Raw genomic sequence first — 21678 nt, forward strand, 5'->3', positions numbered from 1 at the left:
TGGAGCCAGTTGATATATATAAAAAAAGTTTTTGCCTGGAATACCCCTTTAACCCCTTAACGACACAGGACGTATATTTACGTCCTGCGCCGGCTCCCGCGATATGAAGCGGGATCGCGCCGCGATCCTGCATCATATCGCGTCGGTCCCGGCGCTCATCAACGGCCGGGACCCGCGGCTAATACCACACATCGCCGATGGCGGCGATGTGCGGCATTAACCCTTTAGAAGCGGCGGTCAAAGCTGACCGCCGCTTCTAAAGTGAAACTGAAAGTGACCCGGCTGCTCAGTCGGGCTGTTCGGGACCGCCGCGGTGAAATCGCGGTGTCTCGAACAGCTGATCGGACACCGGGAGGGCCCTTACCTGCCTCCTCGGTGTCCGATCGACGAATGACTGCTCCGTGCCTGAGATCCAGGCAGGAGCAGTCAAGCGCCGATAATGCTGATCACAGGCGTGTTAATACACGCCAGTGATCAGCATTAGAGATCAGTGTGTGCAGTGTTATAGGTCCCTATGGGATAACAATGATCAGTGTGTGGAGTGTTATAGGTTCCTATGGGACCTATAACACTGCAAAAAAAAAAGTAACAAAAAAGTGTTAATAAAGGTAATTTAACCCCTTCCCTAATAAAAGTTTGAATCACCCCCCTTTTCCCATAAAAAAAATAAAACAGTGTAAAAAAAATAAAAAATAAACATATGTGGTATCGCCGCGTGTGTAAATGTCCGAACTATAAAAATATATCATTAATTAAACCGAACGGTCAATGGCGTACGCGCAAAAAAATTCCAAAGTCCAAAAAAGCGTATTTTGGTCACTTTTTATACCATTAAAAAAATGAATAAAAAGTGATCAAAAAGTCCGATCAAAACAAAAATCATAAAAACTTCAGATCACGGCGCAAAAAATGAGTCCTCATACCGCCCTGTACGTGGAAAAATAAAAAAGTTATAGGGGTCAGAAGATGACATTTTTAAACGTATACATTTTCCTGCATGTAGTTATGATTTTATCCAGAAGTACGACAAAATCAAACCTATATAAGTAGGGTATCATTTTAACCGTATGGACCTACAGAATAATGATAAGGTTTCATTTTTACCGAAATATGCACTGCGTAGAAACGGAAGCCCCCAAAAGTTACAAAATGGCGTTTTTTTTTCGATTTTGTCGCACAATGATTTTTTTTCCGTTTCGCCATGCATTTTTGGGTAAAATGACTAATGTCACTGCAAAGTAGAATTGGCGACGCAAAAAATAAGCCATAATATGGATTTTTTGGTGGAAAATTGAAAGGGTTATGATTTTTAAAAGGTAAGGAGGAAAAAACGAAAGTGCAAAAACGGAAAAACCCTGAGTCCTTAAGGGGTTAAGGATTGTATAGCAGAGATCCGCTGGATTTAGGGGAGTATTTAGGTCCAGTGATCTTGTGATGAGTAGCAGGGAATTGCTTAGTCTATCCGCTATGTTAGAGGCCTATGCTGCAAGGCTTTGGCCTAGCAAATCGTCTTGTAAGCTGCGGAGGTCCTACCTCTTCCAGAGTCAGCAACCCAAGAGAGAAGAGAACGATCAAGATGGCGCGGGTCCCTTATATGGGCAGGGGCCGGCCGTTACAGTGCATTGTGGGTGAACACGTCACGGGAACCTCCAAAGGTCCTGTAGCAAAACCATAGAGTTTTAACCTAATCACGTGACCCGCAGGTCCTGATACTCTCGGAACAGGAAGATAACTAAATATACACATATCTATACTTATATTTATATTGATAAGAACTGCTATATAGTCATTGACTAACTGAGGGGTGACAAGGGGAAAACTACAAAAGAGGGACCCTGACATCCTAGGGACTCTGACTATGGGGACCTCTATACAGGTAACGTATACAATACGGTACCGGGACACCACAGCTACTTCCAGTGATAATGAGTTCACTTTTCCTCAATGGCCTCCACAGTCAACAGATCTCAATATAATCCAACCTTTGGGATGTGGAGGAAGGTGAGATTTACCGCATGGATGTGCAGCCGACAATTCTGCGGCAAGTGCGTAATGGCATCATGTCCTCTGAGTTATGTTTTCAGCATCTTGTAGAAAGTATGCCATGAAGAATAAAGGCAAAAATGGGTCCAACGGGGTACCAGCAAGGTGTCTAACCCCTGTAAGGGTGCATGCACACCACGTTTTCACTGTACGGGTGCCGGATCCGGCTGGGGGAGGGGAAAACCGTGCGCTCACTTGCACCAGCAGGATCGGTGCTTAAATCCATTGACTTTAATGAGCCAACGGTAGTCACCGTATTACTCCGGTCAGCTCATTTTTTACCTGTCTCCGGTTTTACCTGTCTCTGAGTCGGATTGTCGTACATATCTCTGAACCCCTAAGTGGTTAAACCACTGTGATCAGAGTTATCTCCAATCCCAGTCCAAACCCTGTCAGGCTGTAAAGTGACTGGATAAATCGGGAGCCCCCTATCCCTCAGAGCATAGGAGACTAATAAAGCAATATCCTTATATAATAGTGTTCTGCCGGTTCAGACAAGTTATGAAGAGTGACGCCTCATACTCACAGTCCGGGAGGGGGATCTTACAATTGTCTTCAAAACAACAACTGGTTACGAATCGTATTTTGTACTTTGATGATGACACTTGGCCACTTGTGAAGCACGCCAAAGGATTCCAGCATTGCCTATTGACCTCCCAGGTGGTGAATTCCTGCTCAACTAAGACATAGAAAGAAAACAACAATCATGAGGATAGTCAAGATTGAGAAAGTGGCCAAACCCTTTTTCTACACCATTATTTATGGATGTCTAAAGGTGTACTGGCACATATGGTCGCACTGCTTTGTTAAATGGTGTTTCTGTAGACTTTTCAGTCATTAAAGTGGTACTCCACCCTTGACATCTCATCCCCTATCCAAAGCATAGGGGATAAGATGTCTGATCGCTGGGGTCCCACTGGTGGGGACCCACGCAATCTTGGCTGCGGCACCCCAGACATCCAGTGCACAGAGCAAACTTTGCTCCCTGCTAGATGACTGACGATGCAGGGCGGAGGCTCGTGATGTCATGGCTACGCCCCCTCAATTCAAGTCTATGGGAGGGAGCATGATGGCCATCACGCCCCCTCCCGTAGACTTGCATTGAAGGGGCATGGCCGTGACGTCACAAGCTTCTGGCACTGCACCCGACACTCTAAACAAACGCTGGGTGCAACAGAGAGGACCCCTGCGATCAGACATCTTATTCCCTGTTCTTTGGACAAGATGTCTAGGGTCAGAGTACTAAATTATTTAAATTATTAAATAAAAAAACATTTAACATTTTTTCATGCATGTTTCTAAATTATTAATATATATATATATATATATATATATATATATATATATATATATATGTAGACTCATCAAAACCTGCCCAGAGGAAAAGTTGGCCAGTTGCCCATAGCAACCAATCAGATCGCTTCTTTCATTTTTAACAAGGCCTCTGCAAAATGAAAGCAGCGATCTGATTGGTTGCTATGGGCAATTGGGCAACTTTTCCTCAGCACTGGACTTGATGAATCTCCCTCATAATGTCTAGGCATCTGAAATCATCACAAGAGTACTAATTAAAGGAAAACAGTCACCCGTTACACAGGGTTATAGTGCGGGTGAACAGGAGACCGATGCGGGGCCTCAGACTGCTACACCTACCTGCAGTCCGGAGCCCCGTTCCCCCCATAGTCCTCCTCTTCCAGCGCTGACTTGCGCTTTGAGGCGGACCCCCCGGCTAGATTTAAATATTCATAAGCGCCGGTCAGTAGGCACCAGCGCTCACGTGAACAGCGCTTATGCATATTTAAATCTAGCCGGCGGGCCCGCCTCAAGTCAGCGCTTTAAAAGGAGGACTATGGGGGGGGGGGGGGGGGGAACGGGGCTCCGGACTGCAGGTAGGTATAGCAGTCCGAGACCCCGCATCGGTCTCCTGTTCGCCCGCACTATAACCCTGTGTATCGGGTTATAGTGCGAATAAAACGGGTGACCGTTTTCCTTTAATCTTAAATTAACCAAAATAAGCAATCCATTTTAAACATTATAACTATTATACACACATAAATGATTTAACCCCTTAGGCCCTAATGCCTAAGCAATTTTTTAGGTTGTACTTTTTAATGCCACCATTTTTGGGGTTCATATATCTTACTGGACAAAAAGCTATTTTGTCATTCATTTATTTGCATTCATGATTTACGCCCTTCACCGTACTGTAAAATAACATTACAGCTTTATTCTGGGGGTCAGGTGACTTGCCGGTGACCTATGGGATTCCTCCAAATTGCTCCCATATATATACCAAGGAGGAGCTAGCCTAGTCAGTGCATGCTGAGGTACAGCCAAGTGAAGACCTGAGCAATTGTCTGGTGTTCCAGAGGAAGGCCACGGCCTAGTCACGCAGCCACGCAGCTACTACCAGTTAACCCCTTCAGTGAAAGTCAAAGCCTGGCGGTAAGCACAAATACAGGGGACAAGTCTAGTCAAGATAGTCAAGTTAGTCAAGTCTGTCGTTTGCTAAATTCAGTGTGGGTTGCACAAGTCAATCCAAGTCCACTACAAGTCCCAGCGAGCCAACAGGCTTCCTAAAGTTCACTGAGCATTTCCTTGGGCCTAAACTGAGCTGTAAATACTTTAACACCTTGTCTGCCTCAGTAAAGTGCCGTTGTTCCGTAACCTTGCATCAAAATGATTATTTACCCTGCGCCTGGCCCAGGAATCATCCACCATACATGGGTGTAGTGTAGAGGATAACCACACCCTGGCGTCACGAACACAAAGGGTTGATAACATCTGACCTTCCAACTCCCTCACCACACTTGAACATGCAATCACTTCATCGATTGTACTGCTGTACTGTTCTGTAACCACGATCCTAGCAAACATTGCCACATGCAGTACTAGCGTTTAGTACTAATACTGTTACCCTGAACTCTTTTTATTAAGCCCCGTGCTGCCATGTCACCTGCTTGGTACCCCGAGTTCCCATATCAGGGGAACTTATCAGGAGAACACCCCCATCCTCTGTTTAACCGCCTAGATGCTGCAGATAGTATTGACTACAGCATTAAGGGGGTAAATGCCCAGGATCAGAGTTATGTCAGATCCCAGCTATTAAAGGTGGGTGTCAGCTGTATAATTCAGGCAGCTCTGATCATGTAGGGGGTGGGTTCATCTGTTGAGCGCGCCCTTTACTATGCTTCTGACATTTTGACTTCCATACACATCAGATGCCAGAGAGGGGTTAACCAGGAAATAGCAAGGGCATCAATCTGCAGTGCATAGGGTGGCACGGAGGCTACATAAAACGGTAAAAGATGATGAGTATGCAATATAAAGGTTCTTTCATTTGCATCGAAGCAAAAAAAGAGAATGGCTGAGATGGTGTATGTAGCATTCAGTGTGAGGGTTCAGTCTACTCCCCCATTTGTAGCAGCAGGAAACGGTAGAGGAATCAGACACTTACGTTCATGTGTTTCAAAGCGCAAAAGGAAACACACGTGGTCAGATACGCAATTCTTCATTTCTGAGTAACAATTGTCTGATTCACCATATGAACGACACATTTCACATTGAAGACAAGAACCTGGATGGAGCAGAATCAAATACATCATATTCACATGATTGCAGATGTCTCAATGAATAGGTGTCACCTCTCACTGTTGATCAGCACACAGTTGGAGCAAATTTTGTCATTTGTAATCCCTCATGGAAATTTCGCAATGTGTTTTCTATGGTTTTACATAGGGCTGCTGAAAAATCTACTGTAAAACAATTTTAAGGTTTAGAGATTTGTTAAAGGGGTACTCCCAAATCAACTGTGCCAGATGGTTATACAGATTTGTAAATTACTTCTATTAAAAAAAATCTTAAACCTTCCAGTACTTATCAGCTGCTGTATACTACAGAGGAAGTTGTGTAGTTCTTTTCTGACCACAGTGCTCTCTGCTGACACCTCTGTCCATGTCAGGAATTGTCCAGAGAAGGAGAGGTTTGCTATGGGGATTCGCTTCTACTCTGGACAGTTCCTGACATGGACAGAGGTGTCAGCAGAGAGCACTGTGGTCAGACAGAAAAGAACTACACACCTTCCTCTGGAGCATACAGCAGCTGATAAGTACTGGAAGGATTACGATTTTTTAATAGAAGTAATTTAAAAATCTGCTTAACTTTCTGGCACCAGTTAATATGAAAAACATATTTTCAACCTTTAAGGCACATAAGTAAAGCAGCTCCAATGAGCCAAATGATAGTTTAGCTACATCCGTAGCAGAGCTAAAGGGAATATGTCGGCTATATTTGATGCTCAGAGATGCAGACACTGTTAGAGTATAATAGCTGTGTAATATAAAAGCAAACTGTTTCACTAATGGAGCCGGTGGTGTTTGGCAAATATAAAACGCCCTTTTTATTGTTTAGCCAAGTGTCAAGGAGGTGGGACTTAGCTGCTCTAGGGCCACATCCTGGCACACCACCTTCCTTGCCTACACTTCCCAGAAATATAGAAAGTGTCGGCAGATAAGAACCATTTTGCCCAATATTCAGAATATCTTTTATTCCGCTACCTCAATGTAACGGCTTGATGGCCTGAGATATGAAATAAAGAATCTACAAGTTCTATCTATGATCGCAATTGAACACCATTATTTCTGTGTATTGACAGTGTGTTTACATTTGTGGGAAGTGTCCTACAGTCTAACCAGAAGAGCCTATCAGTCAGTAGTGCCGACTCCACATTCTTTACACTTATGAGTTACCTATCTTTAATAATCCCTGGCCTTATTTTATAACAACCCCTTTGCCTGGGGAGAGGCTGAGAGGTGAGAGGTATGCAAGGCTGTGGCACTTGAGTAGCTCAGCTCTGCCTCCTTGACACATAACAGAAACCACTATCAGTGTCGACAGCTCTTAGCAGCAAATACAAATTACTTGAATGAGTAGGGAAATATATAGCAGAAAATACGCAGCAAAATATGACATGTGTGATCCGACCCTAAAGGGACTCTGCCAGTTAGAATTCATGTTTATATATATATAACAGCTGACACTGTTAGATGCTGTTAGGACAAGAAGACACTTGGTATCTTTCATATATCTGTCTGGGCTTCCATGAAATAAGAAAAGGATTTCAATATCTGGTGCCAAGTGTCAATGGGATGTTCCCAAGCCCCTAAAGTGCTTTAACGCCTCCTCGCTCCCCCTCCCATCAGTGTTCCTGCTTGATTGACAGATGGGAGCCGAGCCCTGTGTCCAAGTATCACACCTGCACAAAGGAGGCTGGGCTCTGACTGTGAATCAATCAGGGACAGGGATGGGAAGGGACGTGGAGAGGGTTCCAGCCCTCAGCACTTCAGGGGCCTGGAAAGACTTTGTTCACCTCATGTGTATGTGCTATTATAAGAAGTATAATTTCATAAAGGGGGAGGAGGGAAGGAAGAAGAAAAGAAGGAGAAGAAGGAGGAGAACCAACCGGAGAAAAAGGAGGAGGAGAAAGAGGAGGCAAAGGAGGAGGAGAAGACATAGAAGGAGAAAGAGGAGGAGAAGAAGGAAGAAAAGTAGAAGGAAGAGGAAAATAAACAGGAGGAGGAGGAGGAGGAGAAGAAGGATGAAAAGGAGGAGAAAGAGGAGGAGAAGAAAGAGGAGAATAGAAAGTAGAAGGAGGAGGATAAGAAGGAAGAAAAGGAGGAGGAAAAGTAGGAGAGGAAGAAGGAGGAGGAGAAGAAAAAGGAGAAAAAGAAGGCGGAGGAGAAGGAGGGACAGAAGGAGGAGGAGAAGAAGAAGGGAGAGGTGAAGCAAAAGTGGGAGGAGAAGGAGGAGGAGAATTGTTAATATTATAATTATTATTACTATTATTTTTGTGATTATTTTAATTATTAGTAATAACAATAGATAATAGGTGTAACAATAAGGCTGTTTTCACACGCTGTAGATAATTAGCAGAAATACAGCTAATAACCGCATGTGTTTTTGTAACAAATTTGCTAAATTGCCATAATTGCTGTAAAATGTGCAATTTTTGCCACAATTTCAGTCATTTGTGGCAAAAACTCATGCGCTAATTGGCTGCGGTACCGCTTATTAGCCACAGCATGTAAACAGTACCATTAGTTATAATAATAAAACTAACGGTAATATAATAATGATAAAAAATGGTAATAAAATAATCATAGTAATAAAATCATACTAAGAGTAACAATAAATGTAGTAGCAGAAATAATAATCAATAAAAAAAATAAATAGTATTACTAATATATAGTCTAAAATAAAAGAAAAAAGAAAAAAATTAACCAAAAGTTTATTTAAATAATATATAATTACTAGAAATATTTATAATTAAGATATACATATATATATTTTTATTAAGTAATAATGTTTTAATAAGTAATAATAATATCAATATTAATAATAAAAATAATAATCAATAATAAAAAATAATAGTATTACTAATATATATATATAGACTAAAACAAATTAAAAAAAACTGTTTAAATAATATATATTACTATAAATATTTAATATATATATATATATATATATATATATATATATATATAGTAAAAATAAAAATGAAGATACTATAATGTACCAGTAATTTATTCTACAGTATATCTGTGTCATACAACTACTAAAATGGCAGATTTCAAGATGGAACACGGATTAAAACCTGAAATGAAGTAGTGTAGTAACGTCACTACTATATAAGGATGATCATTACAGATGTAGCAGAGCTGGATTTGTCATTGAATTTTTTTTATTATTATTATAAATAATAATAATATCAATAATAATAATCAATAATTAAATGAATAATCATCAATAATAAAAAATAATAGTAATACTAATATATAGACTAAAATAAAAAAAAATGTTTAAATAATATATATTACTAGAAATATTTATTATATATATATATATATATATATATATATATATATTTAGTAAAAATAAAAATGAATATACAATAATGTACCAGTAATTTATTCTACAGTATATCTGTGTCATACAACTACTAAAATGCAGATTTCAAGAAGGAACACAGATTAAAACCTGAAATGAAGTAGTGTAGTAACATCACTACTACATAAGATGATCATTACAGAGGTAGCAGAGCTGGATTTGTCATAGAATTTTCTTTTAAATGAATAATAATAATATCAATAATAATAATAATAATAAATAAGAAAAATAATAATAATCAATAAGAAAAATAATAATAATAATCAATAAGTAAAAATAATAGTATTACTAATAGACTGATGTAGCAGAGATGATTTTGTTTCTTTTATGTAAATCATGAAAATCCGTGGAAATCCTCGAACCCACTCCTTGTCCCAATGATGATTAATAATTTACCTGAAGCCATCAGTATGGTCTGAACACAGGCGAGCAGTAGGAGTCTCATGGTGAAGCAGGTTCTGATGTCTGATCCTTTCCATGTGCTCCACAATAACACATCAGGTAGGGATCCCAGGGGACACTTCAGCAGGACACAGGTGTCAGAAGAGGACAGACATGTGTCAACCAATACCTGTCAGCACTATATAACCGTATACCAGCAAAGTATAGTATTCTGCGTAGGGTTGCCACCTGGCCGGTATTTATCCAACCAATCCTCCAGCTCCCGGAATGTTCCACCATAACTTATACCAGTGTTTCCCAACCAGAGCACCTCCAGCTGTTGCAAAACTACAACTCCCAGCATGCCCGGACAGCCGTTGGCTGTCCGGGCATGCTAGGAGTTGTAGTTTTGCAACAGCTGGAGGCACCCCTGGTTGGGAAACACTGACCTATACTATATACTACTATATAGTCAAACATGCTAGGAGTTGTAGTCTTGCAACAGCTGGAGGCACCCCTGGTTTGTAAACACTGACCTATACTATTTACTATATAGTCCAACATGCTGTGAGTATTAGTTTTACAACAGCTGGAGGCACCCCTGGTTTGTAAACACTGACCTATACTATTTACTATATAGTACAACATGCTGGGAGTAGTAGTTTTACAACAGCTGGAGGCACCCCTGGTTGGGAAACACTGACCTATACTATATACTACTATATAGTCCAACATGCTGGGAGTTGGAGCTTTGCAACAGCTGGAGGCACCCCTGGATGGTAAATACTGACCTATACTATATACTACTATATAGTCCAACATGCTGGGAGTTGTAGTTTTGCAACAGCTGGAGGCACCCCTGGTTGGAAAACACTGACCTATACTGTATACTACTATATAGTCCAACATGCTGGGAGTTGTAGTTTTGCAACAGCTGGAGTCACCCCTGGTTGGGAAACACTGACCTATACTATATCCTACTATATAGTCCAACATGCTGGGAGTTGTAGTTTTGCAACAGCTGGAGGCACCCCTGGTTGGAAAACATTGACCTATACAATATACTACTATATAGTCCAACATGCTGGGAGTTGTAGCTTTCGTTTGGGGCAGCTGCTGAGCCACAGGCTGTATCAGGGCATGCTGGGAGTTGTAGTTAGTAACTAATTGCAACTCCTAAATTTAATAAAAAATAAAAAAAAAGCGATCAAAAGTCAAATAAATAAAAAATAATACTGTTGAAAACTAAAGATCGGGGCACAAAAAGTAGAACTCACACAGGCCCGTATAAGGAGAAATAAAAAAGTTATAGGGGTCAGAATAGGACAAAATTATCCCCCGAATATGTGTATCCTGTGATGTTACGCATATATAATTAATCATGCAAATTAGCATGGCCAGTATTTTTTTTTTTTTTTTTTGCAAAAAAGGTGGCAACCCTAATTCTGGGTAATAGGGCATTATTATTAATAGTAGTAGTAAAATTATTTTTGTTATGTATTATTCATCTGGATAAAACTATCACTCACTGTGTACTTGTCATCATTCAGTCGTCAATACAAATCATACAATCAATTACAATCACACAAAGCATGACGGTACAATATACAGCACATGTTCCCTAAGCTTTACACTATACCACATGCTAACATTCCGCTCCATCACTCGATATCGAAGAAACAATGTCAAAAAACAACAACACATTACAGTCTGTGATCGGGGAGTGGTGTGGGATCTATGGGGGTAGGGAGGGTGGATCACAGGGCCAAACTACTCGGCAAACATAAGTGGGGGGGTAGAGGAGCGTTAGTCCTCTTCATTGACATCCGGACAGTCCACGTATTGCATACAATCAGTGGTTAAAGGGGTACTCAACTACTCAGCATTTGGAACAAACTGTTCCGAACGCTGCAGCCGGTGCTGGGAGATTGTGACGTCATAACTCCGCCCCCTCATGACATCACGCCCCTCCCCCTCAATGCAAGTCTATGGGAAGGGGCGTGACGGCCTCCCAGAGACTTGCATTGAGGAGGCGGGGCGTGATGTCATGAGGGGGCGGGGCTATGACGTCACGAGCTCCCGGCGCCGGCTCCAGCGGTCGGAACAGTTTGTTCCAAACGCTGAGCAGTTGAGTACCCCTTTAACTCTCTATCTGGACATTGTATAGGAATATTCCAGGGTTTATGGCAATAAATCGGTATATCCGAAGAGATATGGTAACGTATAAAAACGACATTGGAAAGTAAACGTAAACCTGATATGCTGTAGGTTGTGATTTATATTGAAGCAAGGATCTAAAAAGACTAGTAAATTGGGAACACCGCCTATAAGAATGAACAGACTTACCTGGGGTTGCATCACACTTTCCAGCATCATCTGCTCACGATTTGTTCGATCTGTTACGCTGGAACAGGGTTGGTGTTGTTTGGTATTGTAGAGAGAGGGGGGGGGGGGGGGTATTTACTTTTTATAAACTGCACATACAATACAGGGTTCTGTCCGTAATATATAATGAAGCGTCATTCAGAGCTGTAGTTATGTTATCATTCTGCTACTTGTTATTGGAAACTGTCAATAAGTCGTTACCTTTATATAATTCTATATAATTATAATCCTGCTGAAAAGTGAATTCAAACTGGGATTATAATACAGGATAAAGTCCACCCCTCACATACTATATATATATATATATATATATATATATACATACACAGTATATCCCATAAGTGAGTCCACCCCTCACATTATATATACAGTATATCCCATAAGTGACTCCACCCCTCACATTATATATACAGTATATTCCATAAGTGAGTCCACCCCTCACATTATATATACAGTATATTCCATAAGTGACTCCACCCCTCACATTATATATACAGTATATACCATAAGTGACTCCACCCCTCACATTATATATACAGTATCTCCCATAAGTGACTCCACCCCTCACATTATATATACAGTATATCCCATAAGTTACTCCACCCCTTACATTATATATACAGTATATCCCATAAGTGACTCCACCCCTCACATTATATATACAGTATATTCCATAAGTGAGTCCACCCCTCACATTATATATACAGTATATTCCATAAGTGAGTCCACCCCTCACATTATATAGTATCTCCCATAAATGAATCCACCCCTCACATTATATATACAGTATATCCCATAAGTGAGTCCACCCCTCACATTATATATACAGTATATCCCATAAGTGACTCCACCCCTCACATTATATACAGTATATCCCATAAGTGAGTCCACCCCTCACATTATATATACAGTATATTCCATAAGTGAGTCCACCCCTCACATTATATATACAGTATCTCCCATAAGTGAGTCCACATCTCACATTATATATACAGTATATCCCATAAGTGAGTCCACCCCTCACATTATATATACAGTATATCCCATAAGTGACTCCACCCCTCACATTATATATACAGTATATACCATAAGTGACTCCACCCCTCACATTATATATACAGTATCTCCCATAAGTGACTCCACCCCTCACATTATATATACAGTATATCCCATAAGTTACTCCACCCCTTACATTATATATACAGTATATCCCATAAGTGACTCCACCCCTCACATTATATATACAGTATATTCCATAAGTGAGTCCACCCCTCACATTATATATACAGTATATTCCATAAGTGAGTCCACCCCTCACATTATATATACAGTATCTCCCATAAGTGAGTCCACCCCTCACATTATATATACAGTATCTCCCATAAGTGAGTCCACCCCTCACATTATATATACAGTATCTCCCATAAGTGAGTCCACCCCTCACATTATATATACAGTATCTCCCATAAGTGAGTCCACCCCTCACATTATATATACAGTATATCCCATAAGTGAGTCCACCCCTCACATTATATATACAGTATCTCCCATAAGTGAGTCCACCCCTCACATTATATATACAGTATCTCCCATAAGTGAGTCCACCCCTCACATTATATATACAGTATCTCCCATAAATGAATCCACCCCTCACATTATATATACAGTATATACCATAAGTGACTCCACCCCTCACATTATATATACAGTATATCCCATAAGTGAATCCACCCCTCACATTATATATACAGTATATCCCATAAGTGAGTCCACCCCTCACATTATATATACAGTATATCCCATAAGTGAGTCCACCCCTCACATTATATATACAGTATCTCCCATAAATGAATCCACCCCTCACATTATATATACAGTATATACCATAAGTGACTCCACCCCTCACATTATATATACAGTATATCCCATAAGTGAATCCACCCCTCACATTATATATACAGTATATCCCATAAGTGAGTCCACCCCTCACATTATATATACAGTATCTCCCATAAGTGAGTCCACCCCTCACATTATATATATATATATATATATATATAGTATCTCCCATAAATGACTCCACCCCTCACATTATATATATATATATATATATATTATCTCCCATAAATGAGTCCACCCCTCACATTATATATACAGTATCTCCCATAAATGAATCCACCCCTCACATTATATATACAGTATATCCCATAAGTGACTCCACCCCTCACATTATATATACAGTATATCCCATAAGTGAGTCCACCCCTCACATTATATATACAGTATATACCATAAGTGAGTCCACCCCTCACATTATATATACAGTATATCCCATAAGTGAGTCCACCCCTCAGATTATATACAGTATATCCCATAAGTGACTCCACCCCTCACATTATATATACAGTATATCCCATAAGTGAGTCCACCCCTCACATTATATATACAGTATATCCCATAAGTGAGTCCACCCCTCACATTATATATACAGTATCTCCCATAAGTGACTCCACCCCTCACATTATATATACAGTATATCCCATAAGTGAGTCCACCCCTCACATTATATATACAGTATATCCCATAAGAGACTCCACCCCTCACATTATATATACAATATCTCCCATAAGTGACTCCACCCCTCACATTATATATACAGTATATCCCATAAGAGAGTTTAGTGTAATAAACACCACTTTTTCACGTTATTGGATTTTATATATATATATATATATATATATATATATATATATATATATATTACAATTAGTAGAAACTATCCTTCAGAAGACAAACAAATCAACAACATAAAGTCTATAGAATGAGCCAGGTGTTTTTGTGAGTCCGTAAGACTTGATTACAGGTTACTGACTAATGACACACAAAGACTTAGAACGTCTACATGTCTGATGTAATTTTAGAAGCAGCAAGGTTCCTTATTCCCGGTCTCAGAACGTCTTCAGACTTACCTCAATAGATGACAATAAGAGTATGCTTGGCTGAATGGAATTTATGTAGTAGTAGACAGGGCTGCCATTAGAATTTTCAGGGCCCCTTACACAGCTTAAGGCCTTGCACAGCTCATCCACGTAACCACTGCCCCCTCCGAACTACGACTATCAGCTAGCCCTACGCTACATCTGCCATCTCGCAGATGGTTGTCACAAATACATAAGCATAGTACAAGTGTGGTGCTGTTTTTGGAAGAAAGCAGTTAAAGGGGTACTCTAATGTTTTACTTCTCCCACCCTATTGAAAATAAAAGGTATAAATGTATGATCGCTTGGGGGTCTGACCTCTATGACCCTCTGGGATCTTTTGCACAGAAATCAGGCTTTTCTTGTGCACAGAGAGCGGTTGACACAGGCCTTCCATGCATCTGTATGGGAGAGCCGGAGATACATGAGTACATCACTTGTGTATCTCTGGCTTTCCAATTGGATAGAGAACAAGTAGTAAGGCTTGTGACTGAGGCTTGTGATGTCATGGTCACTCCCCGCTCCTGATGTCATGACCACGCCCCCTCACACTCCCTCCCATAAACTTGCATTGCATTGAGGGGGCATGGCAGTAACGTCACGAGCACGGCATGACCGTGACGTTTCGAACCTCCACCCTGCATCGCCAGTCATCCGGCATGGAGCAAAGTTCGCTCCGTGCACCCAATGTCTGGGATGCTGCAGCAGAGATTGCGGTGGTCCCCAGCTCCAGGACCCCGTGATCAGACACCTTATCCCCATTCCTTTGGATAGGGCATAAGATGTCTAGGGGCGAAGTACCCCTTTAAGTGGTCTCAGACAAAGATGAAGGATTTTTCATTTAATAAAATGCATTCCCGAAATACATTTTAGGAGGGACCTTTAGAATATAAAATATATTTAGCAAAACCAAATTTTAGAAATGTCTTTATCACTCATCTTAGAAGAATTTGCTCTAACACAAGCATTAATATTTGTCATAAATTTCCCTTAACCTACAGTTTGTAAATTGAGTTTGACCATATAACAAACATGACAGAAGCATATAGGATGTTAGGAGAATGTTCGCTGCTTTTTGCTGGAACACTACATGTTTTTGTTTCTTCAAAGGTTGTTTGGTGATAAGTGATATTTATATTTCCACTATCACATATACTGGGGTGAGCACAGCCACTGAAGATTTCACTGCTTCTACTAATCCCTGTGGGGAAAAAAAAATCATTTAGCATGAGACAGGATTACATTTTGTTACCCTAGGTTTTCTACTAGAGGTGTAGATATAGGAAGTGCAGAGGGAGAAGTCATACCCAGGCCCTTATATCTGTTGGGGACTAGATGCCTGCCATATAGGAAGACTATTATACAGTAAATGGCACATGGTAGGTGGAGGCCTAGGGGGTAGGTACAGGTTTAAAGGGGTACGTGGCCCCTAGACATATTATCCCGTATCCAAAAGATAGGGGATAAGATGTCTGATCGTGGGGGTCCCACCACTGGGGAGCCCCACAATCTCCCTGCTGCACCGGTGTTCGTTTCAAGCATTGGGTGCAGCGCAGGAAGTTCGTGACGTCTCGGCCACGACCCCTCGCGATGTCACGGCCACGCCCCCTCAATGCAAGTCTATGGGAGGCCATGGCCCCTCCCATAGACTTGCATTGAGGGGGCGTGGACATGATGATGCAAGGGGGCGTGGTCATTACATCAAAAGCCTCCTGCCTCACATCGCCAGTCATCCAGCACAGAGCAAAGTTCTGGGGTGCTGCAGCCGAGATCGCAGGGGGTCACCAGCGGTGGGATCCTTTGGATAGGGGAGAAGATGTCTAGGGGCGGAGTACCCCTTTGAGACTGAGGCCTAGCTGCTCTAAGTTATATCTCTGCACCCACATATAGACAGCACATCATAGGACCTGAGAATTCTTGTACAAATCAGTAACAAGTCAGAAGTGGAGAAGGTGGCCATTGTAAGCATAGTCACTAAAGAACCTCTAAAAACTACAACTAGAATCTGAGTGGTAATGGGGGGGCAGATCCACTTAAAGAGGTTATCCGGCCAAAGAAATCTTATCCCCTATCCACAGAGCTATTCTATGCAGGGCTGCGTCTCCAGTCTAGAAAAGCTCTTTGTTTCTGGAACTGGAGACGTGATATCACAACCCCTGGCGACGTCACGCCACGCCCCCTTCGTTCATGTCTATGGGAGGGCGCATGACGGCCGTCGTGCCCCCACCCATAGACATAGATGGAGGGGGGGGGGGGCGTGACATTACGAGGAGGCCTTTGGCTGTCTGGGAATGATGAGAGTTGTAATTTAACAACAGCGAGCCTCCAGTTAAGCACCAGCTGGAGTCTTGCTTACTCTTAGGCCTCCATCATGAACAGAAAAAAAAAACAATATAAGTTGCCTATTACCTTTTACTATTTTCTCTGTATAAGATAATAAGATAATAATACATTGTGTTGCATTTCCAGTACAAATTATGCGATCTTTACCAGAGCAGCTACCAGAGTCTTCAAGATAGCAGGATTCACAGATGAGTCCATTGGTTTTATTGCTCTCTGAGGGCACTAGAAACAAAAATGTATCATTACTTCTGCCTAAACCATCATTATTATCATAAGTGCTATTGAAGAGCTCACCCTTTCATATGGGCTTACTCCTTTCATATTCACATTAGGCACATATACATCAGAGAATGCCTCCTTTATTTGCCACAGTAGAGAACCAACAATGAAGCCCTTTCTTCCCATTCATTTGTATCAGAGCCATATTATGTCCTATTTATCAAAGGTTACAGGAGCTAGCTACCAGGAAAGCTACATTTAGAAAGAATAGTGCAGATGAGACAATTTTTACCTAAAATAAGAAAAAAATTGTCCAGTAGTGTTTTGCAATATAACCATGACTCAACTGCTTTGTAGGAAAACAGCTCTAAAAGTGAATGCCCATATGACTGCATCCCTTATTCCCCGAAATCTACAGCTTCTTTGACAGGAGTTTCTTATATGATTCTTATAGCTGAAGTAGAGTCTGATCTGCTATACTATGCCTGTCAGTGTTACACTGGCAGGCATAGACATAATATAGTGCAGTACAGATGTGTACTGCACTATATGTATGATCAGTCATGTGTAAAAATAATGTGAAAAAATTACAAAATAATACATACAATCAATAGATTAAAAAAAATATATATATATAAAGGCAACACACTGATGGGATATTTCATCCGCCAGAATCCACCCTAGGACCGTCCACCTAGCAAGATAAATCAAGAAATTAGCATAGTTAATTGTTAACCTTATAAGAACCCTCTCCTACAGCTCACACATGTGTTTATCATTCCACCAATAGGAGATGTACCACCTGCTCCTGTCTACCTTTGTTTTTCTTTGATTTACCCTCTCTATGGTTTTCTATTTCAGATCCCATCTGTGTGTGCTGACTTAGGATGAAGAAGAAAAAAAAATTTGTCTCACTTGTAATTTTGATTTCCTTGAGTCCTAAGGCAGCACACAAATACCCACCCAATACTATTTTTTCTGTAATTTGTCTCTATTTAATACACCTGTGTGAGCTATAGGAAAAGGTTCTTATCAGGTCAGCAATTAACTATGCTAATTTCTTGATTAATCTTGTTAGGTGGGCAGTCCTAGTGTTGAGTCTGGGGGATGAAATATCCCATCTGTGTGTGCTGCTTTAGGACTCAAAATCAAAATTACATGAGGGACAATGTAAAAAAAAAATAATAATAATAACTGCAGAATAGTATTTTTTATTTAAACCACCTCATATAAAAATTTAATAAAAACGTTCAGAGTGTCACATGTACACCAGAATGGTACCAATGCAAGCATCTCCCAAAAATATTTTTGCACCCCAAGGCCTCTTCAACTTTATATAATGCAAGAAGGCCCCAAAATCGACACAGTGCTCCTTCATGTCTGAGACCTATGTGTGAGTCATGTAGCGCAAGGCCAAATTTAGGATATTTCTAAATACGTTATAATAATATAGTGGAATAAATATTGAGTTGCATTTCTCTCTCAAAAGCAGTTGTGTTATAGAAAAAAATGAATTTAGATGGAAAATCAGAAAAACAATGACATTTCATTTCTGTGAAAACTCCTAAAGGGTTAATAAACTACTTTAATATCATTCTGACTACTTTGAGGGATACAGTTTTTAAAATGGGATGATTTTTAAGGGGAACCTACCATACAAGCCCCTCAAATCCACATCAGAACTGAACTGGTCGCTGGAAAATCAGATTATAACATTTTCATGAAAATCTGGAAATTTGCTGCAAAATTTATGAACTTTCTAACAATCTAAAAAAGTTAAAGAATGTTTAACAAATGATGGGAACATAAAAAAAGACACATTGTAGATGTGAATTAATAATTTATTTGGTGCAGCATGACTATTTCTTATTTCTTGGTCATTAAAGGGGTACTCCAGTGGAAAAATTTTTTTTTCAAAAGAACCGATGCCAGAAAGTTAATCCTTCCAGTACTTATCAGCTGCTATATACTTCAGAGGAAGTTGTGCAGTTCTTTCCAGCCTGACCACAGTGCTCTCTGCTGACAACTCTGTCCGTGTCAGGAACTGTCCAGAGCAGGAGAGGTTTGCTATGGAACTTTGTTCCTGCTCTGGACAGTTCCTGACATGGACAGAGTTATCAGCAGAGAGCACTGTGGTCAGACCGGAAAGAACTACACAACTTCCTTTGTAGCATACAGCAGCTGATAAATACTGGAAGGATTACGATTTTTATATATAAGTAATTTACAAATCTTTTTAGCTTTCTGGCACCAGTTGATTTGAAAAAAAAAAATTTGTTTTTCACCAGAGTGAAGGTCTTAGTGTCATTTGCCCCATTCGGCCTGTCTGACTGGCTGCCACTTGTGGCTGAGCAGGAGATAAACAATATATACCTCCTGCTCATCCCCAGTTGTACCCACGGCTGTTGTGCATGGCGTAGAAAGGTTTCTGCGCCAGCGAAAATTGCACCATAGGTGCGGCAAGAAACTTTACTTGCTTTCTGTAATATAAATACTTACAGGTTGGTATTGGAGAAATACAGTGGTCGCTATAACAGCAGGTGGTGTTTTTGGATATGCTCTTCTGAGCAGTGGTGATGATCCCGGCTTTGTTACACTCCGATGAAAATCCACATCTTTTAAAGAGCTGCATTTCTGTCTTTCCACCTATCACACAACATCAGAGTAATTCACAATTATAACCAGTAGAAACTAATATAACTATAACAAAGATTAGTAGAAGATCGCTGGAATCCTCCGAGGAAGATTAATAACAGATCTTTGGGGCACACACAGTGGGTACTACGGACATAACCATGGACACCTTATGGAAATTAAAAACTTGTTTATAAACCAGTTTTTATTTTCCATACGGTGTCTGCGGTTATGACCGTGGTACCCACTGTGTGCCTCAAAGATCCGTTATTAAAGGGGTTCTCCGGTGGAAAACTTTTTTTTCTTAAACCAACTGGTGCCAGAAAGTTAAAACAGATTTGAAAATGACTTCTATTAAAAAAATCTTTACCCTTCCAGTACTTATTAGCAGCTGTATGCTACAGAGGAAATTCTTTTCTTTTTGAATTTCTTTTTTGTCTTGTCCACAGTGCTCTCTGCTGGCACCTCTGTCCGTATCAGGAACTGTCCAGAGCAGGAGAAAATCCCCATAGCAAACCTATGCTGCTCTGCACAGTTCCTGATATGGACAGAGGTGTCAGCAGAGAGCACTGTGGAAAAGACAAAAAAGAACGTCAAAAAGAAAAGAATTTCCTCTGTAGCATACAGCTGCTTAAAAGTACTGGAAGGATTAAGATTTTTTCAATAGAAGTCATTTACAAATCTGTTTAATTTTCTGGCACCAGTTGATTAACAAAAAAAAAATGTTTTCCACAGGAGTACCCCTTTAATTTCCCTTCTCTCCCTCCCCTGATGCCAGTGAAAACAGTCTACCATCTTCCAGACAGTCTTCTTTTGGCTTATGGTGACCGACACGCCACAACGCACTTAGTTAGTTGCCGGCTGCAGCTATGTCCCTGTTACGCTGAGCGCTCTGGGTCCCCGCTCCTCCCCGGAGCACTTGCAGCGTTTACCTGCTCGCAGCGCCCCGGTCAGACCCGCTGACCGGGAGCGCTGCGATAGTGTCTCTAGCAAGGATGCATCCCAGCCTGCTTACCAGACCCGTCCTCCGTCTGTCCAGTCCCGGCGCGCGCGGCCCCGCTCCCTAGGGCGCGCCGGCTCTCTGCGATTTAAATGGCCAGTGCGCCGCTGATTGGCACCTGGCCCAAATTAGTGATTTCACCTGTGCCCTGGTCTATATTACCTCACTTCCCCTTCCCTGTATTGCCGGATCTTGTTGCCATTGAAAGCGTTCCTTGTATGTCCCAAGCCAGTGTTCCAGACCTCCTGCCGTTGCCCCTGACTACGATCCTTGCTGCCTGCCCTGACCTTCTGCTACGTCCGACCTTGCTCTTGCCTAATCCTTTGTACCGCGCCTATCTCAGCAGTCAGTCGGGGTTGAGTTGCTATCGGGTGGAACGACCTGGGGGTTACCTGCCGCAGCAAGTCCATCCCGCTTTGCGGTGGGCTCTGGTGAATACCAGTAACCCCTTAGACTCCGTTCCCCTGGTACGTCCCACGTCATCACCCCACTGACACAGAGGATCCACCTTCAGTATCCTCACAGTACCCGTATCCTGACAGTCCCGCCTCGGACGGCGATAGCTAAGGGGCAGTGTCAGGTAAAGGGCGCGGGCCCAGACTTCTTACATTACACTGCCGCTCAGCCTATCACCGGTCGTGGCGGGACATGCTGTGGCCGGAGATTAGCTGAGCCGCAGAGTGAAATTGGGCCCCCGACTCTCCCTGCTGCAAGGAGCGGTAGACAGCATGTACTCCAAGCATTGTC

The 21678-nt window shown here is 41.3% G+C and overlaps 1 protein-coding gene across 14 annotated transcripts in view; it reads right to left on the reverse strand.

The window, feature by feature from the left end:
- Window positions 1-21678, reverse strand: part of LOC130293185 (uncharacterized) — an 88813-nt gene that overhangs the window by 14205 nt on the left and 52930 nt on the right. For 13 of the 14 annotated variants that reach the window (XR_008848166.1, XM_056541668.1, XM_056541673.1 and 10 more), the window contains 7 exons: window positions 19797-19943; window positions 17226-17300; window positions 15735-15936; window positions 11719-11776; window positions 9388-9511; window positions 5501-5620; window positions 2570-2722 (listed from right to left, as the gene is read on the reverse strand). Coding sequence is in view for 13 of the 14 variants with exons in the window: in XM_056541668.1 (XP_056397643.1) it covers window positions 2570-2722; window positions 5501-5620; window positions 9388-9511; window positions 11719-11776; window positions 15735-15936; window positions 17226-17300; window positions 19797-19943 (879 nt within the window). In the remaining variant the exon portion in view is untranslated. The remainder of the gene's footprint in view (window positions 1-2569; window positions 2723-5500; window positions 5621-9387; window positions 9512-11718; window positions 11777-15734; window positions 15937-17225; window positions 17301-19796; window positions 19944-21678) is intronic. The other variant, XM_056541671.1, reaches the window with a different exon arrangement.

This window comes from Hyla sarda, chromosome 10 (genome assembly GCF_029499605.1).
Source record: "Hyla sarda isolate aHylSar1 chromosome 10, aHylSar1.hap1, whole genome shotgun sequence".
Lineage (NCBI taxonomy): Eukaryota > Metazoa > Chordata > Amphibia > Anura > Hylidae > Hyla > Hyla sarda.